This window comes from Pempheris klunzingeri, chromosome 20, assembly GCF_042242105.1.
Source record: "Pempheris klunzingeri isolate RE-2024b chromosome 20, fPemKlu1.hap1, whole genome shotgun sequence".
NCBI classification, from domain to species: domain Eukaryota; kingdom Metazoa; phylum Chordata; class Actinopteri; order Acropomatiformes; family Pempheridae; genus Pempheris; species Pempheris klunzingeri.
In genome coordinates, this window is record NC_092031.1 from 20,161,162 (window position 1) to 20,188,385 (window position 27,224).

A 27,224-nucleotide genomic window follows, 5' to 3' on the forward strand; every position below is an offset into this window, starting at 1 on the left:
GAGAGACTGATAGGAGTTCCCTGCTGGAGGATGTCAAGGTCAGATGTAGAGACAAGGGCCAACACCATAACGTGATCATTAAAATGTTTAAATCCAGTCGAAAAGGTACAGTTCACAAATGTAGGGATGCTAAGATTGGGGTTCTGAAATGGTTAGATAACAGGCACCACGTAACGGTCAAAATGAAGTCAAAGATAACGTTTTAGATTCCTGCAGGACGGAGAGCCTGAGTGGGCTGATGGATGGATGGACCTGGACCTGATCACTTCTGATTTGACTTCATTAAAGTTTAACTGAAGGAAATTCTGTGATGCTAGTTAGTAAACGATAGTGTGACGGCCTTGCTGATGTGTCTGCCAGGGTTGTAACAGTAGTTTGCTGAACGGTGGTGTGTAGTTGGAATCAAAATAGAAATAGTTATAGCTCTAGAAACTTTAGGGCAACGTGGCATGACCCAGAAGAATGATGACAGAATGTAGCTGGTGATAAAACCTCCACAGCAGGTGCTTTATCTTCATGTTACTGGTTTTAAAAATGTCAAATTGAAGGATCATTTTTGTGGCGCTGCAGAAGTTTAGCTTAGAGCTCACATGGCGTAGCACAGTGCACCGAATGACCAAAAGTCAGAGTCAGAGGCTGTTTAATGCTCGATGTTTTGTGTGTGTGTGTGTGTGTGTGTGTGTGTGTGTGTGTGTGTGTGTGTGTGTGTGTGTGTGTGTGTGTGTGTGTGTGTGTGTGTGTGTGTGTGTGTGTGTGTGTGTGTGTGTGTGTGTGTGTGTGTGTGTGTGTGTGTGTGTGTGTGTGTGTGTGTGTGTGTGTGTGTGTGTGTGTTAGGGATGCCTGGAGCCGTCTGGGAGAGATGAGCAGGGAGAGGGCCATGGGAGCATACGTGGATGAGATGAAGAAAGTAGCACAAGAGGTACATGATTTTTTTCATTCATTCAACCTTTATTTCAACCTCAAGGAATCATCGAGGGCACGCCCTCATTTCTAATGATGTCAAGAACACATTTCAATCACAATGAACCAATACAAAAAAGAATTAACAAGGAAACAACAAACACACATGTGAACACAGTTAAAGCCGGTGACATGTTTGACTTACTGCATCTGCTTCTGAATCACAGTAAAGACAGCTGAGGATGGTGTGTGTGCGCCTTCACCACAGTCATTTATTACTCAATAATTATTCATTTCAAAGGAATGGGCTGCAGTGGCAGCTTTTAACATGCAAACAGATAAACATGATTTCACACACACAGCCAAACCCCCCCTTCTACCAGCTGTTGATTCTGTAGTTCTGTGATGAAGCCTCAGAGTTCTGTGTCCTCTCTTTAAACCAGGTCTCTGTCAGAACCAGGACATCTGTGATACAGAACATTTACTTAATCTGATTTCAGTTCATCACTCAGACTTCGGATATTTAAATGCATCATCCTAACAACAAACAGCTTAGAGCATCAGCTGATCAGTTGCTGTGACCCTGAAGGTGGAAACACTGCGCTGAGTTCCCAGCAGCATATTAGCTGCTGGAGCAGCAGCGACGTGTAATTAGCAACCCAGTGATGGAAAAGGCTTCCCTCTGACTGCAGGTCATCGACACCATGCCCATGAATGAGAAGACGGCCTCGCTCTTCCACCACTTCGAGCCTCTTTACCTGGTGATCGATGACATGCCGCGGCCTCCAGAGTCACTGCTCTCACTCAGAGAAGGTCGGTGATGCAGACGGTCCTAACTGTTTGTCTTGAAACTATTCAAAGGAGACCTGTTTTGTTCATTTTCAGGTTGATGCTGGAGTCCTACTAGAATATTTCTACACGCCGTAATGTTCACAGACACATTGATTTTCTCATACAGCACATAGTACACGGGGCTCCTTTCAGTCTCTCTCTGAATGCTGTGATTTAGTTCGGCAGGCGTGTCGACAGACAGTCCACACATGGCCTGGCATCGTCAGTCAGCCTTGTAGGAGTGGAGGTATTGAGCTGTGGTGACTCTTTGAGCAGGATTCTCACGGTGTGGATGGATGTACCATCACTGCAGGTGTTAAAGGCAGCGAGCATGCTGACAGGCCAGCAGAGATGAAGGATGAGGATGAGGAGCAGGGTGGCCCGAAAGAAGATTCTGCGTCTCCACAGGGTGCAGATCCAGAACTAGAGTTCCACCTGTCAGAGGTTATAGACCTCAGTGCCAACACCATCACTAACGGTGTGTAATGGAGGGAGCTCCCGGTCACGATGTGCTGTTTCTGAACATGCTGTACGTACTGAAGGCTCGTTGTGCTCCTGCAGACTCTGGGGTGTCTGACGTTTTGGTGCTGACCAGCGACTCAGAGAGTGAGATCTTCTGTGACTCTGTGGATTCAGTGGAACAGCTCGGCACTGTGAAGGTACGACGCTCTCACATCCTCCAGCTGTTCCAGCGAGAAGGAACCAGAGTCATCAGTGAGGAGTGTGAGTGTCTCATTAGACTCAAATCCCACTCTTTCTAAGACACTCTCCATTCAGATTCCAGCTGTCAAGTCCAACGGGTGTCACAACGGCCACGTGTTCTTGGAGTCGTCTGCGGATCAGAGCCATTGGCTGGAAGGTCGTCTGGAGGTCCGACAGGTCGGAGCAGGTCGTGGCGGAGAGGGGGCGGAGGATGGAAAGGGTCAGGGCTCCAGCAGAAGGAGTCGAGACATCGGACGGGAAGGTTCCTACCACAACTGGAGAGACCGTAAGCTGTCTTTAATGGAATGAAAGAAACTCTGAATGAACTGTGTAAAACACAGCTCATTCTTATGTCGTGTTATTCATCATTGTTTATGATGGTAATGGAGTTATATTAAGTAACCTTTTTATTTCTCAATGTGTCCCACGATTATCAGCAGACATCAAGTCCTGTGAAACTATGAATTTAAGATGATGTACAAGTGATAATGATTTGTGTTTATTTGTATTTTATTTATTGCTAATAGTTTATTTATATATATGATATAATGTATTTATTTCATAACTGCCTTTTCATTGATATATAATATTATATATAGATATATAATATTGAACTCCACACTACAACACTGTTGTCTGCAGGCGGTGTTCCTCAGGGCAGTCCAAGGCGGGGCGGCCCGGCCGGTGGCGGCGGCGGGGCTGGACGAGGAGGAGGGGACGGTTCAGAAGGCGGGGCGGAGAGGCTGCATGACGCCCAGCTGCAGCAGCAGATCATCCTGGCCCTGCGGAGGCTCCGGGAGGACATGAGGAGTGTGATGGACCGGCTGGAGGTGGTGGAGAGGCTCGCCGCTACACATGTGAGCACGTGCACGATGACTGAGGGAGAAACCAGCTGATGTTAAACATTAATGGTCACTTTTTACTTGCCTTAAGATGTGAAGCTCAACTCAGTGATTTTGTCTTTAAGCTTCCAATCAAAAACCCTGCACAAAACCTAATATCAGTATTCAGATGGGGGCGGCCAAAGGCTACAAACAGGCTCAGGACTTTCCTAACGCAGCTTCTCACTATAGTTTCTAACAAACGTTACTCCAGCAGGAGGGAGTGCTTTTGCAGGGGCCTATTTTCAGTGGCAGATTAATCCACATTTGGTGCTGTAGTGAGTATTGGGGGCAGCAGGATGGTGTGTGTGGTGTGTGTTTATGGTAGAAACATGTGAGCCAGTGCTACAGTGTGTTTCCATGCTGTCTGAACAGTGGAACTCTGAGCTGCACACTGAATGTTTCCAATGAATGCTGTTGTTTCCTGTGTGGCAGACCCAGGTGTCAGAATGGAGACCATGCCTGCAGTGTGCAGCCACAGCCTCACAGCAGGTAAGACAACAGGCCGGCTCTGATGATCTAAAGTAGAAGAGCTTTAAACCTGCAGTATTTCTAATGTCCAGCAGGGGGTGATTCTGCTGGTTGCAAACAGAAGTCTGATTGGATGGAAGTCAATGAGAAAATGAGCTGACTTCTCTCCTGATTTATCAGCTCAGTGAACATTTTCCTGATGAGTTTCTGCTCTCAGTCTCTAGTTTACAGTCTTCTTCAGCACAGCAGGATGTTCATTTAGTCAATTATGGTCCATTTAGAGGAAGATACACCAGGAAGAGGGGGGGGGGCTTTAGGGCGGGGCTACCTGCAGGCTAACCAATCAGTGGGCCATGCCTAAACCTAACCACTCAGAGTGGGGATTAGCATCACTACTGGTTGCCAAAATGCGAGACTCAAGACTTCAAAACGGCAGTCCACAAACCAGCTACACATGTTGCGTGTACAGGTCATTAAAACTCTAGTTTTTAGTCAAGGAGGGCCGTGGAGAAGTCGGGGTGTTTGACTGAGAACCCTGAATAGAACTGAGAATAAGTTTTGTAGCCTAAACTTTGGTTCGTTCTCAGTGAACTCCCACTGGACTGTGCCAGCTGATAAATAACGAGATGCTTGTGTCCCTCAGGAGGAGAAGTGGTGGCCGTTTGACACGTCCTGTCAGACCGTCCTCCTCTTCCTGCTGTGGCCATTTGTCGCCCAGGGCCTGGTCCACCTGCTGAGGAAAGCCCAGAGGAGGAGTGGCATCTCTTCATGAAGAGAGCAAACGAAGACATTCAACCATTGACGTACAGTGATTCGGCGGCACCAGGAGTGTAATTTCTACAGCGAGAAGAGAGTCTCAAGTCAAACAGGAATCAGGGGAAGGATTCATCCTCCCTCATCGTGAGCTGGAAGGAGGGAGAGAAGTTCGTGGACTTGCTGTCTGCTCGGAGAGAAATGTGTTGTTGTTGCACCTCAGGAGCCACAAATCCTCTCCCTCACTACAGCAAATGAATCTTTATTTAAATTATTTAAGCGGATTAATCAGCTGGCCTGTGTTGGGCAGCAGAAGGTGCTGGATGAGTACTTGTACTGATCACGAGAAGCCTGAATGAAAGACTTGGTTTATAGAATATTCTCCAAGTTAGTGAGACATTGTAAATTCACCACATTCACTTTACTTCTGGGTTAAGCTCCATGTCTTTGTAATACACTAAATAGAATTGGCTGCTTCCAAAAGAAAGAATCACTCTCCAGATGTCTGGCTGAGAAGTCATGTAGTTGGAATAATGTACAGTCACCTTTAAATGGGAGCAGCTCCGTACTGAGACGACTGTTCGGCTGCACCTGTCATTTCACTTTAATCTGGCACACCAGTGTCTCTCCTGACTTACACTGAAGTCATCCAATGAAACCCAACTTTCGGTGCTCCATTCCTGTAGGTTGATTACATCTAGTGATCAGTAACACTGTACTTGGGGATCCGATATTAATGTCAGCGGAATCAGATCGTTGTGTTTTGCATCTGGAGTCGTCCGGTGTGACTGTGGGTGTAATCGGATGATGTGAAGAAGTGCACCAAAGTGACACGTGTCCGTCAGCGACAGTAAATGATGGAGGAACTGCCCTGTAGCGAACAGTCACGTACTGTAAAATACTAACGCATGAACTCAAAATAAAAAGTCTATATTGAATAGATTATTGTGTTAAAGAAGAGTTTTCTTCCAGTCACAGACTAATGGGTCTGTATGCAGGGGTATTATCTACAGGTAAGGATAGAGATCTGTTATGTAAAGAAAGTGAGTAACCTCAGGAGTTTAGGTTTTTTTAACACTTCAGGACTGTAGAAATTGGGCAAATCAACTTCAAATCCCACACTTTAAATGCATAGAATTGGATTAAATGAGGCAATTAATGAAATTATTTACTTCTTTTAAGTGGTTCTCCAGCAATTTACTATTTCATTAAGGCACAAACTGTGTGTGTGGATTAGTTGCCGGTGAGAGGGTGAATGTGAAAGCACTGAGCGGTTGAAAACACTAGAAAGATGCTATACATACAAACTGTCATTTGAAATCACCAAACACACACGTTTAAAGAAAAAACACTACACACAACCCCATTTCCAAAACAAATAATTTAATATATTATGTATAATATTTATATACACAGGTTAACTCAACAAGGCTTTGTACAACTGTTACAAAATTGGTCCATGCACAGTCACCCACGTACATAAAGTACATGCACAAGGGCACACATAGAGAGAAGGACAGACTCGGTCTAGATATGATTAAGACAAACATGGAGTCTGGTTGGACGACAGTGATTGGCAGTACAGTTTGGGTCAGGTCCATTTAGGTTTTTAGACCCTGCTTAACCAAACTTACGTTCTGGGGAGTGAGAAAAAATACTGAAAATGTGGAAAGGAAAATGCAAAAATATCACTCAGGTAAGACTTAATTTGGATTTAAGAAACTTCTTCACTCACTTTCACCTGCTCCCATGACAATGCTCTCTTAGTAACACTGATATAATGTCGAAGTGCTCGGGGGGGGGGCTTGGTTCTGTCTTGGCTCCATACTGATGATATTGTACAATTACCCAAATAGAAAAAGAGTTTTGGCATGACTTCACATAGCTGCCGTAAACACTTTGCTCCTCTAACCAAACGGGCAAAAGAAGCTTCAGAACTCTGACGCACTTCCCCAGACACACACACACACACACAATCACACACACACACACACACACACACACAGGGAAGCATGACAGGCTTGTGTTGAACACTTAGGGTTTGCATATTTTAATATGTCACTGACCCCACGCATGCATCTTTTAGTCCACAGAAGCTTTGGCATAATGCCTACATGACATCACCCAGAGAGGGAGGGTGAGCTGTTCTGCTCCCACCGATCACTGAAGTTCCCTGTAGATCCATAGGAGGCTTTGGAAGAGCTTGTAAAGGGCTGAGAAGTAAACTGGACTAAACTATACTGTGCTGTAGTCAGGCTGCCAGGAAGTGCAAAAGTGTGCATATGCGACATTTGCCCACGTGGGTGGGTCACAGACATGACTGGTGGAAACCAGTGGGGAAGCCCCCAGCAGACAGCCCAGCCGGCTGACTGTGGCTGTGTGCTGGTGAGAGTTAGTAGGAACGGCAGCAGCTGGGTTCTGGAGTTGAGTTTCAGTGTCTAATATGGCTTTCTCTAATGTTTCACTTCTGAAAGGAGATTCGTCAGTTTCCGTTTACAATTGAAGGGTTTCATTCCAAGGCATCGTTTTAGAGGTATGTGTTTAAACCCGTGTGTAGGAAGACATCTTCCTTTGACACCACCTAGTGTCCTAGCAACAACACAGTAAACACCGCCTGCACCAGTTTTTACAGAAAGTTCTTTGCAACATTTTAAAAGCTGCAATAATCAATCTTTAACTGGTGCTCACTGGGGTGAAGGTTTTCTGTCACTTTAGAAAAATGACTTCCTGCCGATTATATCCTGAATTTCTGTCCATAAGATTTAAAAAAATGTAAAAACAGAACTAAATACTAAATCCAAATACTCCTGATATTTAGTTGTAAAGTTTAGCGACCTTCGGTGTTCACGGTTTTGGACACTGGTCTGCAATTGACCAAACCTTTCTTTTTTTTGACATGGAACTCTGCATGTCAGATTACGTCATATTTTGAATTCTGCTTTGTTCACTTAATCTAAAAACTGTTGAACTGTAAATGATCATTTTAGCATGAAAAGGTATTGGATAAAACCACTCCAGGTGAAAAGGGTATCCAGTTATATTCCTCTAAAGGCCCTGTCACACCAGCATTTACAACGGCAACATTTTGCAGCAAAATCAAAATCATGTCAATAGAACTGATTAGTGACAGTAAATCCTCAAAACTTCCATACTTCAATTTGCACCACTGACCAACAGCAAACTGTTTTGGCTGTGCTCACCTTTGAGGGAAGAGAGCCGGGAGGTCCAGAACAGTGGAAGCTCCTCTACATTATTAGCTGTGTTGCACCATCTGCAGAAAAACACTCCACAAGAGGGGGATAGTTTGTGGATGGTTACAACATGTTTGGCCTGTTAGCGACCAAACACAGTTTCAGTTAGCAGGCTAGAAAGCTTTTGTTACCGACATACTAGCCCAATCGGTTAGTGTGTTAGCTGTTAACTTGCCAACTACAGCGGTTCACCAACTGGCCGTTGGTGGCGAGTGCACACCATCTCCCCAAGCTTCCAGCACCACCTGCTTCACAGGGACTTTGAGATGAGGTTCACGGTGCCGCTCTGTGGTGTGACAGTGCCCGGCAGTTCAAGTCCGGATTACATCTACAACAGATAAGTGAAAGCGTGGTATATAAACACACAAGCTTCAAATCACTGGATCCCACAGGTAGTTTTTCTGAGAAACGATCTAATTCTAGTGAAAATCTCCAGGAATTCCCCGTGTGCCACCCTGACGTTCTCGGCCCAATCTATGAGGACACGGACAGTTGCGTTTACGGTTAGCTTGTAAGTAAAGGAGTAAAGATGAAGAGCTTCAAAAGTACATGAATAGTTGAATTTCTGTTGTGTTCAGAGTTTCACAATTTTCAAATGGGGGTTATTTCATGTTGGAATGAAACTCTACAACTGCACACAATGTCAAAGAATTCCTTTATGATGAGCTCACGTCTCCAACTCTGATGCCAATAAAAAGCCAAAAGGGAAGAGTCTTGAGATAAGTAAGATCCCTAAAAGCAAAATGACAGACGCCTGGCTTAACGAGCGGCGACACGGGTGAGCCAGTGTTTGTGAGTACGGGGCAAATACTTGGTACTGGATCAGTAGATGAAACGGTGAGGTTAAACTACCACTGTGTGACGACGCCACGCTCTCGTCTTGTCCCGTGGGTCCAGGGTTGATCTCCTCAGGACCACAGTGGACGGTCCCGGGGAGCTTTGATCTTTCCATCCTGAGGAAGAGGAGAGAGGAGGAGCCTCCTGGACAAGACGAGGAAGGGGATCTATATGCTGAATTGACCTGGGACCTACCCCCCCACATCCGTGCTGACCTTGTGCTCCATCAATGACTCTGATCACTTCCACCCTCTCTGCCCTCCATCCTCTCACTCCGTCTTCACTCCTGCCTAACTCGAGGTCCAGATTCATGGACACGGCCCTCGTCCTCCCACCCCTGGTCTTCCTGTAGCGGACCGGCGCTGACTGGTTCCAGTCTGGCTGCTGGGTCCTGTTAAAGCTGGAAGCCTGATAGATGTTGGGAAGCCTGGTGGGGCAGATCCAGAAAGGGACGGTGGGATGTCCTCTGGACAGATTGTGAGGCCTCAGATGGGAAGGAGGGTTAGCCACCGCTGGGGGTGTCGGGTAAGTGGCATGGATCTGATGGTGTGAGCAGTGGAAGCTGTTGGGACGAAGTTGCCGTGTGTTTCGTGGCAAGGTGGTTCTCTGCCTGCTCTCCCTGTCACAGTCTTTACTGCCGTGGCATGTTCTGTCCCCCACATCCTTTTCACCCTCTTCTTCTCCCACCAATGCATCTTTTCCCTGTGTGGTTTCTTGAGCATTCACCCCATTTTCCTTTTCATCCCTCTTTTCTTTCTTAGGGATGGTTTGTTCCTTGACTGCTTCTTCTTCTCCTCTTTCCTCTTCCTCCTCTCCTCCACCACCTCTGTCCTCCCCCCTGTAGTTGCTGGCTTTGACTGGCTCATGCTCAGAGTCCTCATCAGCGCTGCTGCCCTGCAGCTGGCTGCTGAGGCATTTCTTACGTTTCCGGGTCACAGCAGAGATGATGGACATGGGCAGGAAGTCCCTGGTATTCAGGTCTTTCTTGGAGCCTGAAGAAAGCTGAAAGGTTCAATTTCGAGTCAAATAATGGTCACTCACTGCACACTTCATATCCTAGAATCACGATCCTACTCACAAAATTTGAAGATCAAGTACAAGTGACGCTGGACTCACACTATAGGAGTTTTAAATAGGATTGCTTCACACACATAAGGAGAAGCTTCTCAGATCTTCTTCTCTCTAATGACACACATACTCACACTAAACAATCTACATTATCAGATGTGGGTAGAACATTGGATGAAGGCACCAGACCAACAGCCTGAAACTCGTGTAGTGTGAGCCCAGCTTTAGAGATTTCTTGCTTACCTTTGACTTAAGTGAATCGCTGGTGGTGGAATCTATTAGAAAGGAACAGGATGTGGATTAGAACCATGTCGACACTGAACAAGGAGTGGTAGTAATGTTAGTGGTACAACGGTGGGATATCTGGCTAATCACAGCACGCATGACCAATACTGTAACCTTTCATGGGAACTCTTCCCATTATCAGAGGATTTGTCTGCTTTTAGGATAATTGCAGTATTTTTTTTTAACATATTTTGGGTTTGAAATGACAAGTAGGTCCAAAAAGTTACGGAAGTGGTCCAGTAGATCAACATGCAACATAATCCTTTGGGACAACTGCACCTGATCACAGTGGGTCCACTAAAAGAGCTTGTTTGATCCACTGACAGGCTCAGAGTGTTATTCTAAGTGTGTGACAGCATCATGGAAAGGATCCCTACAGAGAGAGACCTGGAAGATCCTTTTGGTTTAACCACAAACAGCCGTTATATCGCTCTCTGCACACACACCATTTTACCTCAGAGAACACAGGAGTTGTTGGTCTACTGCTGCCCTGATCCTTTTAGTGGACCTACTGTGATCAGGTGCAGTTGTCCCAAAGGATCACGTTGCAGCCATTGCAGCCCGTTTGGTGGCTGCTGGCTGAGGTCACTTTTGCTACCTACCAGTCATTTAGATACTAGAATATGCAAAAATAGGACCCAGGTTTAAAAATACTGGAGAGAAAATAAATTAGTCAATTAATCCAAGTGCAACAGAAACACCAAACACAAACAGTCAAGGAGGAAGACCTGGTCCTACCGAAGAGGCTGATCCACTGTCTCAGCTACAGGAAAAGAGTACAGAAACGTCCGGAAAAAAAGAAATTGGGAAAAAGTAGGAAATGTCATGAGTATACACAGGCAGAAAGATAACAGCTGGAGAAGTACAAAGTAGTAGTACACTGAGCCCAATGTCACTCGATAGGCCACTGACTGGTGGCATCAGGAGTACAGGATGAAGGCAGTAGGTTAGATGTGGAAGCAATTAAGCATGAAGGTTTTCATGAATATTAGTCATCCTCATGAAATGTGCTTTTCACTGAGCTGTATTAAAGACTGTTTACTGCGTTCCTTTGGGATGAGGGCAAACTAGCAAGATTACACCTCCTGGCAGCTCAGGCCAGATTTCCCAGACAGGAAGGTTTGTGCAGGCTCTATCATCTAGCTTTCTTTTTCAGGCGTCATATGGAATGTTTCTTGGAAACTGAACAGAGTCTGAAACTCCCTCCCTTTCTAGTATAGGTGGAGCACCAGTGAACACCTTTTCCTTCAGACGTGGTGGGCAGCGCATCGTACGGCCATTCACGCTGGCTTTAAGTGGCACAAGGCTATCGCTGCTAATGTTGTTGAAATTTGAAATATAACATGCACACTAGAACACAGAAGATACATGTGATAAGATAAGTCCATTCTGAAGGTGGGATGGATGGAGAAGCTTTGTCTTCACTCTGCTGCACCTGCACAGTCAGACAGTCATCTGAGGAACATCTTGCCATCAGAGTAGAGCCTCTGTTCTCTGCATAAGGATTTTAGAGAAGATTGCACTGATAACTGGAGGACTGGGCATTCCGCTGGGTTAACTGAGGTATTAGTACCACTGTGAAGATCACTATTTAGTTCTCTGCTGCCAGAGAGCAGCTTCAGAGTAGTTGAGCTACAATATAGGAGTTAGTGGGAATCATTTAACCGACGTCTAATCTACAGTATGGACAGCAGAAAATGGGAGCTGCACCCAAGTAGTTCAGAAAGAAAGGCACTGCACCAGGACTCTGGATTCTCTGGATTGTGCCTTTACACATCCAATGTAACGGCCTTCTCTTTCATTTCTTTATCAAACTCATACTGCATTACTTTTATACACATTCTAAATCTAAAAAGACTTTAGAATTAGCAATAATAGAGGATGAAATCATTTTATATAGTTGGACTAAACTGTGGCCTTGGTGAAAGTTTGATTCCATCCAAACCAAAGCTGGTTTACCAGCTGGAGCAAAGCATACAAGCTGGCCTCGGACCCCAGACCCACCAGGGGCAGAAGCTCCCTGGTTCACTGTGTGGCAATTAGTTTGTGGTAATCTAATTCATTGTGTGCGTGTTAAATGTGTGCGCACCACAAATGCTGAAATGATAGGGGCCTAAGGCATCGTGCGGTCCATTCTTGTAGAGATGCCATGTGTTCAAACCTAGTTTTTAGGCCTTTATTATCTAATTAGGGCTTTAAGCCATTATCATTTTTATGGTGCATTACACTCAAAGCACTCTATACATTTCTACTTTATGTCGTTAACTCAAACAAATGTATACTTGAACTAAAGTAATGAATTAGTCTTTTTTGGTCACTGTTTCTAAAATGTTAATATTTGCTGGTTTTCTCAGTCTTCTGTTAGTAAACTGAATATGTATGGATTTTTAACTTTTAGAAATGTTAAATTGGGCTGTAGGAGAATGTGAAAAAACGCATAATCATTTTTTTCCCCTAATCACTTACTAATACGTGCACAACGCAAAGACAGAGAGCTAAATGGGGTCAATAAAGGCTCAAAGCTCATGTTTGTCCCAGGGCGCCTGACTGGGTTAATCCAGCCCTGCTCCAAACAGGTCATGGTCCCACATAAGAACATCCTAAAGACTGCACTGCATTCATGCAAGCAATCATTATCATTAAGGTCAAATAGCATCTTTAAATAAGAAAACCTCAACTGTTAAGTTAAGAACAGAAATGGTTTGACTTCAGTGTAGAAGCTCGACTCTTCCTCACCTGATGCCTCTCCCGGCATGCCTGGTCTGCCAATGTTGGACAGCAGATGGTCAATGTTGGGAACAGGCTGCATGTCCCTCTTATCCTCTGGGGCCTACACACACACACACACACACACACACACACAAAAAACCATAGATGTTAAAATGGGGACATCTGAGTACCAACCATCTCTGCAATCAGGAGTTTCTCAGGTCTTTGCTGTAACAAAGCCACTGCTGCAGTCTAACATACCTTCTCGTCTTTATCCAGCTCTCCATTAGTGAAGAACCAGTCATGCTGTTGAAGTAAAAAGCACAGCATCACTGCATGATGTTAAGACAAAACAAGACAAACCGAGTTGAAGGAAGCTACTGTTGGTTCCTACGTGCAGGAGAAGTGTCTCCACTATTTTGTAGCGGTCAGGCATGTGGGTGACCATGTCGGTCATGTTGTCTTCTGACGTCCTCACCAGAGTGGGACCAAACACCAGAGCCAGGTTTCTGGGCTCCATCTGCAAATAATATCAAAGTGACTCCAGTGATGTCAACAGTTTGTCCAAACTCTAAACCCTAACTGCTGACATGAGGGCGTTAGGTTACCTTATTCTTTTCAGAGTTATCGGCCACCTTCTTGAGGTGGCCCACCAGAAACTTAAGGGTGTGGTAATAGTGATCTGGGAGGTCCTGGATCTGGGAAAAGCAGGATGGTAGACTGGATTTTAAAATGAATCAGTGACAAAAATACACTTTGCTCTATGCTCTGCTGTTCTTTGACACATACCAGTTTCTTCATGGTCTTCAGTCTGTCCTCTGCGTCTTCTATCCGGTTGGCATCAATGAAGTCATTGTATTTGTCTGCAGGCAGAGAAGGCATATGGCTATCATACAGTAACGTTTTGTATTTCAGCATTAAGCACGGTCATTTCAGCATGCAAAGACAGAAAAAGACATTTTTTTGTATCCCAGGTAAGAAAAGCATCCAGTGGAAACCCTACGTCAACATGATACACTATACACGTTCATTATGCTACACTTCACAATGAAGAAATGAGTGGACACACCATCAGTAAACAGTGGCTCAGGCAATTTTCGGAAGAAGGATTTGAGCAGGCTGCTGATTACATTCAGGTCCTGCCATCTCTGTGGAGAGAGGGGAGTTAATGAGTTCTACTTCAGCACTGTGAAGCCGAGACCATTATTACGAGGCAGGTTTGAAAAGACAGTGTTTTTTAAATTGTGTGTGATGTAGAGTATGTAGCCATGAATCCTGCACACCTCCTCAGCAGTGTTGATGTCCATGCCCTTGTTGAGATGCTCCTGCAGGTTGGACACCATGGCATTGTTCCCTGGCACCCGGTAGATGCCAGTGTACTCCAAACCCGTCGACTCCACCACATGACAGCACATCTCCACAATCAGAGGGACAAACTGTGAATAGATGGAAGAAGAATCAGTACAGTTAATATGATCAGCTCTCATATATTTACATGGCTCTACCTTTAACTGATCCACCATCATGATCCTCTTCACTGCATTCTAACATTAAAATGACACTGAAGGGCAATTTTGGATCTATCTATCCATGTGTGTATGTAAGTCTGTATGTTTCTAGTGAATAGCCAAAACAAACAGAGGAAGCACAGAAAGCATGGAATGTATCTTGTCTGCAGAGAAGACAATATAAACTAATAGCCCTGTGGAGCGGTATATTTATTTTCCAAGTGACCTGAGTTATTTAGACAGAGGTAGCACTCATGCTATATTTATGCTATGAATCATGTTGTTAGTGTAGTTGTTCATTTTTGGCCTCATAATAAAACACTGGAGGCTTACTTTATGGTTGACAGCAGGCTGACAGTCCTCCAGACGCACACCAAACGCCTTTGGACTGCCTGTCTTCTTGGCCTTCTTCATGATGTTGATGCCCCACAGGGCCTTGTTGTCATCTGAGTGCAGACACAGACACAGAGAGAGAGAGAGAGAGAGAGAGAGAGAGAGAGAGAGAGAGAGAGAGAGTGTATGTGTGAGAGAGTGTGTGTGTGTGAGAGAGAGTGTGTGAGAGAGAGAGAGGGTGTGTGAGAGATAGTGTAAGAGAGAGAGAGAGATAGTGTGAGACAGACAGAGAGAGAGAGAGAGATTTATATATACTGTAAATATAATATCTGTGTCAAGACATTCTAATCACAGGGTAAATAACTGTTATCATCCACTAATGCCTGATTGAACCGCTGCCTGGTAAACTCTTGACGTCATGGTACCACTGAATGTAAGCTCACTGTAACACTGTCTGTAGGCTAAGGTCACTTATCACAGCCTCGTTGCCCTGTGCTGTATTTGTGGTGTCAGTGCTGCCTCAGCTTGGTTTCATTTGAGCCCAGACACACACAGTGATTGTTGCTCTTAAACTAATGAGAAAAGATGCACATGACACATTCTCATCATAACCTGAATTACTAGAATGCAGGCAAAAACATCACACACAAACATTTGATGAATAATGACAAATGTTTTGCTGTAAATAGTAAATAGAAACTATTCAGTTCATGAACTTCATTATATTCTAGAAATACAGTCCTTGGTTTTAATACTGAGTCCTTGCATTCTTCCAGTTAATAGATGATGTTAATAGTTGATTTTTTAAAATATTTCTTTATCATTTATCATTAAATGAACTATTTCAGTTTAGCATGTTAACATATGCCAAGATGGTTGTGTTAGAGGAAGTGAGCTTTGTCCTCTGTGGAATCCTTTCTGTCTAAACCACTGTGATGAACAGAGACACAGACAGTCCCATTCTTAGAGCTAGATAATGCTGCAAACACCACCTAACTGGCTTTAATTGGCTGCTATACACTGGTGAACACAGAGCAGAGTCACGCTGGTACCCACCAGTCCTGGAGGTTCGGTTCACTGAGGTGTTGTCGGTCTTAGCCAGGAGGAAGGGAGGCATCATACGATGGGCCCTGGGAGAGGAGTCCGGCTTATTACCGGTCAGACTGTATACAGTAAGAGAAACAAAGTTGAGAATGAAATAAGTTTTGTTATTTTTTGAAGATGAAGAGGAGGTTTTAAAGATTTTCGATCATTGAGGGGTCTCTCACGTAATACTGTATTGTATTGTTTCTACTGGATTTTGCCCAAGAGTGACGCCTAATTACACCTACGGTAAGGGTATGTGTGAGGACTAATTGTGTAGAATTGCTCACCTGTGTTTTCTGTAGTCATTCAGCTTCTTGTTGATGAGAGCTTGTCTTGAAAACCCAATCTCCTACAGCAAATGGAAATTACAAATCACATCGGTACGTGTGTGTTTGTGTAAATCATATAAGCTTAACTGGGTGTAAGGCTCTAACCTCGTTGTCGATCTTGCTGTTCTCTCTGATGACCCTGATCCAGGCTAGCATGTCGTCCCTGTCTTCGGCCTGCAGTAGGTACTCGCAGAAGTCCTGTGTGGTCAGCCTCAGGGTGTGCTTACGCTTGGTTTCACTGTAGGCAATGTCGATCAAGCAGCCGCGGATGCTGATAGGAGGATGTTCATCCTGGCTGGGCCCCGCCCCCGCCCCATGCAGGACGGCTTCTCGTTTGTCCTTGTAGAGGAAGAGCGAATGGGAACGGAGCACAGAGAAGACACGCTTCCACGGTCGCATGCCACCACCTACTTTCTACAATGACGAAAGACAGAAACAAGAACATAACCTTTGAGGAGAACTCCAGTATTTTTAAACCTGGGCCCTATTTTTACATATTTTGGTATCTAAATGACAGGTAGGTATAAAACATTTTGGAATTTCTCCAATAACCATCACCAGTAGCTGTGTGATCCTTTGGGGCAACTGTGCCTGTCAAAGTACATCCACTAAAAGTGTTTGATTTTGCTGCTGACAACATTATGGTAAGGATCACTACAGAGATAGACTTGGAAGATCCTTTTTGTTAAACCAGAAACAGCCATTGAAACAGCAAGTGATCTCTTCACAGTCAAAGGAGTCTGGTGTGTTTGAGGAGAACGATATAACAGCTGTTTGTGGTTAAACCAAAAGGATCTTCCAGGTTTCTCTCTGTAGGGATCCTTTCCATACTGCAGTCAGACATTAGTAGTGATTAGTAGTGTGCTGTACCTTTCCCTTCTCTGTCAGGATCTGCTTGTAGTGCAGCCAGCCCTCCTTGCGAACATCACTAAACGTAATGGTTCCCAGCTCAGAGGTGGAGTGGCGCTTGGACCGAGCCTCCTCCTGAGCTCGTAGGTTCTCCAGAGACTAAAACACAATCAAGGAGAATAATGGGTTGCACATTATTTTTTTGCGGTTGCTAGAATGTTAAATAGAAATAGAGAGTGTATGTAGTCGGTGTTGAAGACTCACCCCATCAGTGAAGAAGCTCTTGACCCTTTTTGGTAATTTCCTGTGGATCAGAAAGTAGTTACTTTAGAGAGTTTAGACAGTGTCTGTGTATGCAGTATTCTGCAGAAATCCCAGGTGAGTGAACGTAGGCATACTACATAGTAAATGTACATTATAACAATATCAACAACAATAACAATATAACAATTATAATAGCTTTTAAAGTGTTCTGTGAGTTCCTGACTTACGAAAAGACCCGGCCTTCTTCCCTGAAGGTGTTGAGACCCTCATCACAGGACTTGGATCTCTCTGTGGTGATGGCCAGCAGGTAAGAGGAGCGGCGACTTTTAATACTGCCTAAAGACAGAAAAGACAAGTTAGAGAGGAAAAGCAGAGGAGGGGAGAGACAAAGATGGTAAACATGATATGCAGTTTATGGTAGTGACAGGTGAAATGACAAGAAGATGAGTGACTGAGGTAATGTGTTGTTACAAACCGTGAGAGATTAATATGACATTAGACAGGTGGGTTGATTAAGGTGTTAAACATACAGCATGGACTGCATATTAAAGGAATACCTTAACATTGGCATTTTTTTTGTTCCAGCTTTGAATACATTTTAGCCAACAATGCAGTGTCGCTTTGTCATCAAGTTTTAAATGAAAATGAAGAAAAGATGGGGAAGACTCTTCTCAATGGAGCAAACATAGGGTGAAGAGAATACCCCCAAATTTTGAACTGTGCTCTAAATGTCTCAAAATGAGGCAAGGAAAGAGGTGTTAAGTCACTTGGACAAGACTTTTTATGATTATGGCATGAAGTGGCTCCCTACTGCAATGACAAAGTATTCTGAATTTGTTCCAGCTCTGATTCACACCACTGATTGGTGGATAGCAATTGGTATCATAGTGTACACATGTACACATGTTTGAGATAATTAAAACTTAAGGCAAAAAGTGGAGGTAATTCTTCAGTTAATGTCATTACTCCTTTAAGAATAGTCTGAGGCTAAGGCTAGACAAACATATCAGTGTGCCAAAATAAATGCATTGGAGCTGCTTATCATTTTGACTCAAAAGTATATTATTATATAAAAGTATACAATAGTATATTGTTCTAGCCTTTATGAAGCCTTTTAGTATTTAGAGTGGGTGAGTGACACTCACTGCAGTCCTGAGAACGAAGTCGGACAAAGGGGGAGATGGAGGAGAGGGTGGGGGAGACAGAGGTGGAAGTGAGGGAGGCCATAGTGGAGGCCTGGGAACTGGACACCACAGAGCAGGCCGGTACATAGCAGGCCTGTAGGTCAATACTAGGACTGGAGGGTTCATCTGCAAGGTCATCATTCACAGGTGAGGGATGAGAAATGATTCAAGACATGACTGACAGGAGAGGACAAGCTAAGATTTCCCTCAGGTGGTGTTTAGGCTGAGGCCGGCCTGCTCCGGAGGCAGAAATAAGCTCCACTAAAGAAACACAGTTTCCACAGGGAGGATTAGCTGCCTGACAGATGACATATATGGGCATTTTTTTAGTCAGTGGAAAACAATGATTAGACTGTTGACATTTGTGGTATTGGTGATGTGCTAAAATGCTATGTTCACATCATATCATATAGACATATCATATATGTAATTGCAATAAGCCAGTTGGAAAGTCTCATACTGTACTTGTTCCACGATATTGTTGAAATGTATTACATCTACAATATTCACAGTAATACAGTCAATTAAACAATGCTTCTGTCTGGTTTCACTTGTTAGCAAACCGATCCAAATATGGAATGTGATTTAAATAATAGCTACTAGAGGCATAACTTTGAGCAGCAAAACCTCTGTTTACAGAAATGTGTTTTATCGCTTGAGTTTATCTCACCATTTGTTATTTGTATTGTGTTACTTCTTCAAAAAGTTACATTGCCTTTCTTTAAAATAAAAAATGAACAGCAATCACTATGATTTGAGATTCATTATAGGCTAGTGTACAGTTTGAACTTGTAAGTTAAGCTAACTAGCATTGATAGTGGTGTGAGCTAGACTGCACATTTTCAGTCTGAAGCAATAATGGTACGCCTAAGCAGTTCTTCTTATACTCAGTTTTGTTTTGTCCACGAGTTTTACTAGGCCTGTGAACTGAGCCTGGAAGATTATTTCTGACTCCAGAGCAGAAGAAAACCTCCATCTGCTGTTGCTTATTTACAGTATACAAGCACAGAAGTGGAAAGTACTAAAACATTTAACATTCAGTGTTCATCAACACAATTTTACATACACAGAAACTAAATATAGTGAAGGTACAGTCATTATGTTGACATGTATATGACACAAAAATGCTGACAAAGAGATACAGACAGAAAGAAAAGGTGCACGACTAAAGCCTCACATAAATAAGCTCTGTAGCAACAGACATGGTTATTCAAATCATACAAAAAGGTGCCTGTTAATAACTGGAAATACAATATGTAGTAATTCATACTGCTGAGTTAGTTTAGTGTGATCTAATTTCCACAAAGACATTTTTGAAATTTACACCATTTGTAACATAACCACTAATCTGCTGCTTTATCAGGACAAAGGGTGATGTCTTCTGACAGCTGTGTGCAGTCAGTTCCTACAGAGATAAGGTCACTAACCTATGAAGGGGATAGAGGACAGGGAGTTGAATGCATGCTGTGCCAGGCTACCATTGCCCCTGTGGCTTGGCCCCCCAGATATCGGAGAGGGGGTCTCTGGCGTAGGTGTTAAACCAGAGGACTCGGGTGACTCCACAGGTGAGGTGTAGTGGGGATGCCGTAGGGCCTGAACAGGCATTCGGTGGCCAGAGGGCGGCTTCTGCCTGAGGACCACCTGTTGATTAAGGGAGATGGGGGAGATGACCTCCCTGTCCTCACCCAGTCGGGCTCTCTCCTCCTCTGACACAGACATGGCTGGGGTAGACTGGGGCCTGGGTACCATCCCCCCCTCGCTGTCTGCAGGACTGCTTCTACTGCCAGGGCTCCTGTTGAGGTGAGGGCTGGGCTCTCTGAAGGAGTGGGCCTGCTGGAGGATGTGACCAGCTTTGCAGGAGAAAGAAGGGCTATAGCTTTTGTAGCCCACCAGCTCTGCTTCTTTTACTCGCCTTGTTTGGGGTTCAGCTACCTGCTGACCTGACTGCCTGCCACTAGGGGGCACCGAGGGGGAGGCTGTGATGGGGGCTGTCACTGTGGTTTGGTGCGGATGCCCTGCTGACACTTTCTGCTCACTGAATTTTGTTGTTTGGGGGTCTTGTGATGAGTATTCATAGCGTGGTGAGACCAGTGCAGAGGCTTGTGCCAATGTTTCCACAGAGCGTCCATAGTTGTGCTCGTACTCGGCATAGGCTGCGAGCAGGCTCTCAGAGCATGACCTGCTACCTGGTCCTGTTACACCACCCCAGCCCCCTAGCCAATAGGAATCAAGGGAAGAGGCAGCTGCCTGGTGGTGGGACAGGAGGTTTTCTCTTCTGCGTTGTTCTGCTGAAGTTGTGGAAGCAGATTTGGGTCCGGGGCCGAGCGCCAACCCCAGCCCCAGCTCCACTAAACGATCCTGAGATACACTGCGGTGGCGGGGGGACATGCGCTCAGCAGCCTCAGCCTGGCTGTAGTACCAGTCCGACAGAGCCTGGTGGCAGAGAGCATCAGCGTGAGAGCGGGCAGAGGCCGGCAGGCTGCTCTTTCGTGGTGCAGGGAGAGTTGCAGAGGCGATGGCAGCATTGTGGTTAGCAAAGTGAAAGTCCAGTGCATTGATGGCTGAAGAAGAGCGGCCACGGTGATGCCCCGATGGGGCAAAGTGGCCGATTGAATCCTCAGAACCTCCGGGCCAGCTGGAGGTGGGGGTAGAAGCAGCAGGGGGGCGGTTGTCCAGTGGATAGGTGGTGGGGCCGGGTCGGCACTGCCAGTTGTCCAGGGGACTGTGCAGGTTGTGGCTGGGCTGTGGGGCTGTGGAGCTGGGCTTGGTGGAAGGGTAACAGAGAGGTGGTGGCTCAGGGAGATTCTGGGCCTCGCCTGCATATGGCTCATTGCCTTTCAGGTAGGCATCCTGGGAGTATGCCTGAGGACAAGAGGGGTTAGGACACAATGTAAAACATGACAGAAAGGATAAAGCAACAAAGCTGGAAGGAACAGTCAGAGGGAAGAGTGAGGCAGATGCAACAAACACAATGGTAAAGTGTCTGTACTGGAATCTAAGCTGGAAGAGACTATTCTTTCTTATACTTACACATTTACACACTTTGCTTCAGGAGCAAATTGGGGTTCGACTTGGGAATCGAAACCACTGATCTTCTGATTAATGCACGACCACCTCCACCTCTGAGCCACAGCTGCCCCATGCAGCAATATCAGGCCCCATAAAAACTAAATCCTTATTATACAACCAATACTGAACTTTAAAAAATGAAAGTGCTGCCGTATAAATCTGACTTTAATCAAACCTTTAACAACGAGGCTGCCATTAATCTATACTTTTGTCACTTTTCCATCCACCCACAACCCTGTTTTACTGTAGATGTAAATCTAAAAACAGCTCCAAATATTCATCGTCTCATTTTTTAGATCAGTCATTTCCTAAAATGGTTTCTCTCTGCAATTTTTAACAAAGTAGTGCTAACAGGAGGAAAATAGTGCCTTTGTTGGAGACTACTTTAAACAGCGGAGTAATCCACCTTTCGTGCTCTAGAGAGTGTGTAGGATGTAGGATTAGTAGACTACAGTGTGTGCTCATGGTGATGAAGAAACATGTCTGCAACAGTGTGCCTCATTGATGTGTTTTTAATAGTTTTTGGACAAATATTCTATAGCACAGACAAATGAGATATGTTCTGTTTGTCTGTCAAAGCCTGTTATGTTAGAAAGATACTTTCACTGGTGCTTTGGGTCTAAACATGAGATTTGTTCAGAAAATCATAGCCCCAACCTTATTCTTAAAAAGGTCCGAAATAAAGGCACTGCTGACAAGAAGTTGAATCTGAATGGCTTTGATTTTCATTCCCCTTTTATTTAAACTATCAGCCGTCATTTTCATATATTCACTCTTGGCATGTGGTTTTTTTCATGTAAGAAATCGGATGTTTTTAATTTCTTTACCCTGGTATTGGTTGTTACAGTGCCTCCTTTAGTGCAGTCTTTCTACACGTCAGTACCAAGTCATTTTGTTTTCTACCAGTCAGTATACTCCTTTCTGCCCATACACTATTCCAAATGTCTTGTCTTTAATAAGTGACTACATTAATTAGAATAGAGCTACTTAGGCCATGATAGTATGTAGACAGACTAACTGCTGTGGCTTCACACACAAGGTGAGAAGAAGGAAAGAAAAAAAGAGAAGAGAGATAATACTCACACTTACCAACTGCAACACATCGTCATCTTTTGGCATAATAGAGAGCTCCAGGATGTTTTCACTACAAAATAGATCAAAATACACTAGTAAAATAAGGAGCACGTCGTATGTGAACATCAAATAGGATTTAGAAACACTAGTCTCCCACCTGTTTTGGATGAGTGCGATCACTTGAGAGTAGGTTTTCCCCAAAATGCTCTCCCCATTCACCTTCACCAGCCTGTCCCCTGGGGTGCGCACACACACACACACACACACACACACACACACACACACACACACATACAGGAGTGAAATATGTGAGTAGGGGAGCCCAATGAAGCCAAACGTTCTTTAAACATGCTTTCTAAAACAATAAAATATTAAACACATAAATAAAAGGACGTGGAAAAAACAACAAAGAAGTCAGTGACTCTGGGGGCCCTGTCTCCCCAGGCAGGTCGTCTCAAAGCCCTGATGGCAAAAGTACAGTCACCTTTAGACTTAAGCCTCCACTTTGGAACAACCAGCAGGGCCCCACCTGACGATCTAAGGCTGCAAACAATATATATAGCGTGAGTCCAGACCCATACACGCTTTAAACGTGATCAGTCAAATCTTAAAATCAATTCTAAATCGAACAGGGAGCCAATGGAGAGAAGCCAAGACTGGGCTGATGGTGCTGTCTGTTAAAAGCTGCTGCATTCTGAACTAGTTGGAGCCGAGAGAATGATTTGTGACTTACACCAGAGAGGAGGGAGTTACAGCAGTCAAGTCTAGAGAACACTAATGCATGCATGACTTTCTCCGGGTCAGAGTATGAAAGCATTGGTTTGATTTTGGAGATGGTTCTTATTTGGCGGAGGCAGGACTGGACTGTTTTATTGATTTGTGGTTGGAAGCTTTGATCAGAATCAAATGATACTCCCAGATTTCTGGCAACGGGCTCCACATTGGTAAGTAGGGTACCAAGGCCACAGGTGGGGTTTGGAGGACTGGACGATTTCCGATTCTGAGATTTCCGATTCTTTGATACCAACCCAGGTTTTAAGACAGTCAATTAAAATGGTATGATCTACTGTGTCAAAGGCTGCACATGAATCTAAAAGAATCAAAATTGCGCTCTCGCTCTCCCAGAATAAAAATGGAAGTTTAGAGATTGGCCTAAAAAGAACAGAAGGACCGAGGTTTGGTTTATTTTAAAAGAGGTTTAACGGCAGCATGTTTAAAAGCAGATGGGAAAGTGTTATGTGTTGTTTAAGTTTAGTTTATGATTTTTACTTCCTGTTTTATTGTGGCGTTCAACTTTTCCCTCTTGTTTCACATCCCTTGACTTCCTGCCCTTGTGTGTTTCCCGCTCCTGCCCCACCCTTATTGTTTCCACCCGTGCTCCCTTCCCTGGTGTATATATTGTCTGTGTTTTCCCCTGTCCTGTGCCAGATGGTCTTGTACCATCTGGCACAGATGGTCTATAGCGTCTATAGGCAGTGTCAGTGAGAATATCTTGTTGTGAGTGTTTTGAATCTAGTCATGTTTGAAAAATTGATTTTTTGATAGTGTTTTTTTAACAAGACTTTGTTAATAAAAACACTTAAAACTTCACACCACTCTTGTGAGGGATTAGCAAAATGACAGGGGAGGGGGTGATGACAGTCTATAACCTTGAATAAAGTGCTGGGATTAGAATGGGTGAGTGAATGGGTCTTCTACCTGTACACAGTCCAGCTTGTTGGGCGGGACCATTTTCTTTGACACTCTTCACAAAGATGGTATCCATTGGCTCCAAACGAGGCCGCTGACAGCCTGCTTCAGCACACACACACACGCACACACACACACACACACACACACAAATTACGTGTCCACACACTGACTGAATCTAAATTGAGCAAACATCTCCTACACTGACAATATCACAAAGCTGAATCAGCTCCACCTACACATGGAAACAAAAAGTTCCCTCCCACATACACATTCTAAGCATTCATGCATTATAGAAGAGATCACAACAGATACCGTAAATCCTAATGAGCCCAAACAACATGTAGAGACACTCATCAGAAACCATGACACAGATTCAACAGTGCCTTATGTGTGTGTAGTGTAGTCAGCAGAAACCCAAAACACACCTTTTCCAGTTGTGTTTCCGTTCTCTTCATCCTGTGGGAGAAACATAGAGCCGCTGTTAGAGGAGAGGAGAAGCACAGGGGGGCGCTGCTCAGCTCAAGTTCAGCCCAAAGCTCCACTCCCAGTCCAGGTCTGGGTGACTCCAGCTGACTGGGCAGTCTGTGCTGTTGCTCAGCAGCCTGGCTGGCTGATTTACAATATGACTGAGTGTGTGACTGTCTCACTGACTGACATACTGACTCCCTGTCAGTGTGACTGCCTGTATCACTGTCTGTCTGCTAACGAACAGGCCTGCTGGCTGGTCTATCTGGAAGCTTTGAAGCTTTGCTGAGTTAGCTCATTCCTGACCGGGAAGCACAAAAGGCTCTGCACACAGACTGAGGTCTGCTGCTGTGCCAACCTCTGTCCAGGCCATACGGATGTTACCGTACTGTGTATAGTACCACAGCACCCAGAGGTGTGTGTAGGTGTAGGGCCTGTATCATAGAAAAATGGTCAGAGTGACTTAGGTTAAATGCAACAACTTGAAAGTGCTGTTTGTAGATGTGACTTCTTGTTTTTTTTTATAGCAGCCCGATGCGGTCGTAGGGCACAGGTTTTGGTCTTTGTACAGGCATAATGTTAACACACCTGACACCTTCACTGCAACAACAAGACTCCAGGAAGCTGCACATGGTTACTGCACCCAGCTGCTGCTCAGCAAGAAAACATTCCAACGTGGAACTCCCCCTCAACCACAAATTGTCAAATCGACATTTTTGTCATGTTTGTTTAGGGATTTAACAAATGAGGTAAGTACAGACAGAGAAAGTCATGGTGCAGTAGCTGGGATGTGCCAGTCCAGGGAGTGAATGTGACAGAATTGCTGTATTTTTGCAGTGATGGGATATGACAGTAGTATCCTGACATAAAATAAAAATAGAGTTCTAACGGATTTTGAATTTGTTGTCAATCATTGCTTTTTTGTCATTTTGTCAATTTTGACCTGATGATGAAGCATTTTTTTCCAAACCATCTGGCAGATGTGGAGATATTTCACTGGATAAATGAAAAAAGTTTTGATGATGGTAAATGTTTGAACTGCTGATGGTGCCTGATAAAACACTGATAAAAAACGTTGTTAGGAATCATCCTCTGGGGACCATGACTGGCAATCTATCCAATATCTGCCAAGATATTTCAGTCTGCACTAGCATGGATAAAAACAATTAAGGATTAGGTCCAGTCTCATCAAAGCTACATTCACACTCCTGCTGAAATTGACATTTAGTTTTAAAACGACCCTGTCCAGTATCAGTTCTCAGCAGATCATCAGTCTTCTACTTTTGAAGGATTGAGGGCATTTTCTCAAATACTAATTCAATTGCAGTACTTGTAGTCTCTCTCTACAGACAGTTTGAGCCTCTATCTGATGTTCCTGTCGTCAAGAGGATGCAGATTTTATGAAGGCAGTCAGCTTCGCTAAACATCACTTTGAATTAGATCACTGAAATTAGTCAAATTCAATCTTGTGTCCAGATGTGCTCACCTTGAAGCTGTGGAGAGAGGACTCTGGCGGGTAGACGATGAAGTGGCGCAGAGTGAAGCCGAATCCCTGTGAGTTCTTCTGGAGGAAAATGGTCCGAGGGCCCTGCCACGACACACCCTCCACTTCACCCGACGACAGCGGCCGGCGCCTGTTCTCATTGGACGACACCATGCCATCTCTCCGCCCTTTAGCCTAGGGAAAAGAGAAAATGGAGAAAGTATTTAGATCAGCAATGGTAAGCATTCCTTTTCCTCTTGGTAGAAAATGAGAAACCTTTACCATGTGAGTGCTAAAGTGCATCGCGAGCACCATTTTCAGGGGGCTCCAGTGAACTTGTGTGTGCGAATGTGTATGCAGTTGTGTACATTTAAGGGAAGTGTGTGTGGGAGGATGTGGGCGTATGAGGCCCATTCACTGAGGACTCTGCCCAGATCCGAGCAGGGCAGAATTCCACCAATACTAGGAATTTCTCAGAGACTTCCTCCCTCTAAAGAGGAAGCTCTATAACAGGAAACTATTAGGCCTCATAAACAGAGATCTGGAAAATGTGATGAACAAAGGGAACACACAGCTGACTAAAAACATCCACTGATTCTTCTAAAGGGTACAGCGTTTCATACACTAACCCACAGTCGATTCTCCAACACTGATAAAAGGGATCTACTGTAGTTCAAGCATGCCTGGAAACATTACATAACATCTATACAACAACATTGATCTTGATCATTGGTTTGGGGTGATTAAACAAAAAAATATTTGTGAGTCTATCAAATTATAAGGAGAATGATGGACTCAGCTGATGTATGAACCACAGATGCTGCTCATGTGGGAATTCTTGAATCCTTAATTTTGAATTCATGAATCGTTGGGTCTCTCTCTAATTAAAGAGTTTGGTCTAGACCTGCTCTTCATGTACAGCGTCTTGAGATAACGCTGTTGTGAATTGGCGCTATATAAATAAAGATTGATTGATTGATACGTGAATGAAACAATTGATGGCCGGTCAGCTGATGTAGATGCCACTTGAGTGCTCTGCCTGAACTGAAGCCCTGTCCTGATTCAGACATGATATAATGGATATAAGATCTTTTTGCTCATTATTTCCTGTTATAGTTTAGGTTTAGTGGGTTTGTGGAGTCATTTCCGTCAGTTATTATATACAATGTTTTAAAGGCACTAAAACACTAAAATAGGTCA

General features: G+C 44.3%; 2 protein-coding genes across 3 annotated transcripts in view; one reads left to right on the plus strand and one right to left on the minus strand.

The window, feature by feature from the left end:
• The window catches only part of acbd4 (acyl-CoA binding domain containing 4), a 10,942-nt gene extending 5,462 nt beyond the window's left edge, over window positions 1–5,480 (plus strand). Inside the window, exons 4-11 of the mRNA XM_070851662.1 lie at window positions 835–919; window positions 1,593–1,713; window positions 2,045–2,209; window positions 2,293–2,390; window positions 2,509–2,719; window positions 3,076–3,290; window positions 3,750–3,806; window positions 4,429–5,480. Of these exons, the coding sequence (XP_070707763.1) occupies window positions 835–919; window positions 1,593–1,713; window positions 2,045–2,209; window positions 2,293–2,390; window positions 2,509–2,719; window positions 3,076–3,290; window positions 3,750–3,806; window positions 4,429–4,557 (1,081 nt within the window). The 3' untranslated portion in view covers window positions 4,558–5,480. The remainder of the gene's footprint in view (window positions 1–834; window positions 920–1,592; window positions 1,714–2,044; window positions 2,210–2,292; window positions 2,391–2,508; window positions 2,720–3,075; window positions 3,291–3,749; window positions 3,807–4,428) is intronic.
• Window positions 5,481–8,126: 2,646 nt separating this feature from the next.
• The window catches only part of LOC139219627 (rho GTPase-activating protein 23-like), a 38,956-nt gene continuing 19,858 nt past the window's right edge, over window positions 8,127–27,224 (minus strand). The window contains exons 2-24 of one of the 2 annotated variants that reach the window (XM_070851553.1): window positions 26,028–26,219; window positions 24,502–24,532; window positions 24,083–24,175; window positions 22,542–22,620; window positions 22,400–22,454; window positions 19,669–21,103; window positions 18,203–18,367; window positions 17,285–17,393; window positions 17,058–17,097; window positions 16,815–16,952; window positions 16,050–16,358; window positions 15,903–15,964; window positions 15,586–15,692; window positions 14,530–14,642; window positions 13,972–14,124; window positions 13,758–13,836; window positions 13,478–13,551; window positions 13,297–13,386; window positions 13,083–13,208; window positions 12,950–12,994; window positions 12,716–12,809; window positions 9,938–9,969; window positions 8,127–9,628 (exon numbers count right to left, since the gene is read on the minus strand). In XM_070851553.1, coding sequence (XP_070707654.1) covers window positions 8,633–9,628; window positions 9,938–9,969; window positions 12,716–12,809; window positions 12,950–12,994; window positions 13,083–13,208; window positions 13,297–13,386; window positions 13,478–13,551; window positions 13,758–13,836; window positions 13,972–14,124; window positions 14,530–14,642; window positions 15,586–15,692; window positions 15,903–15,964; window positions 16,050–16,358; window positions 16,815–16,952; window positions 17,058–17,097; window positions 17,285–17,393; window positions 18,203–18,367; window positions 19,669–21,103; window positions 22,400–22,454; window positions 22,542–22,620; window positions 24,083–24,175; window positions 24,502–24,532; window positions 26,028–26,219 — 4,617 coding nt within the window. In that variant the 3' untranslated portion in view covers window positions 8,127–8,632. Of the gene's footprint in view, window positions 9,629–9,937; window positions 9,970–12,715; window positions 12,810–12,949; window positions 12,995–13,082; window positions 13,209–13,296; window positions 13,387–13,477; window positions 13,552–13,757; window positions 13,837–13,971; window positions 14,125–14,529; window positions 14,643–15,585; window positions 15,693–15,902; window positions 15,965–16,049; window positions 16,359–16,814; window positions 16,953–17,057; window positions 17,098–17,284; window positions 17,394–18,202; window positions 18,368–19,668; window positions 21,104–22,393; window positions 22,455–22,541; window positions 22,621–24,082; window positions 24,179–24,501; window positions 24,533–26,027; window positions 26,220–27,224 lie in introns of both variants that reach the window. The other variant, XM_070851554.1, reaches the window with a different exon arrangement.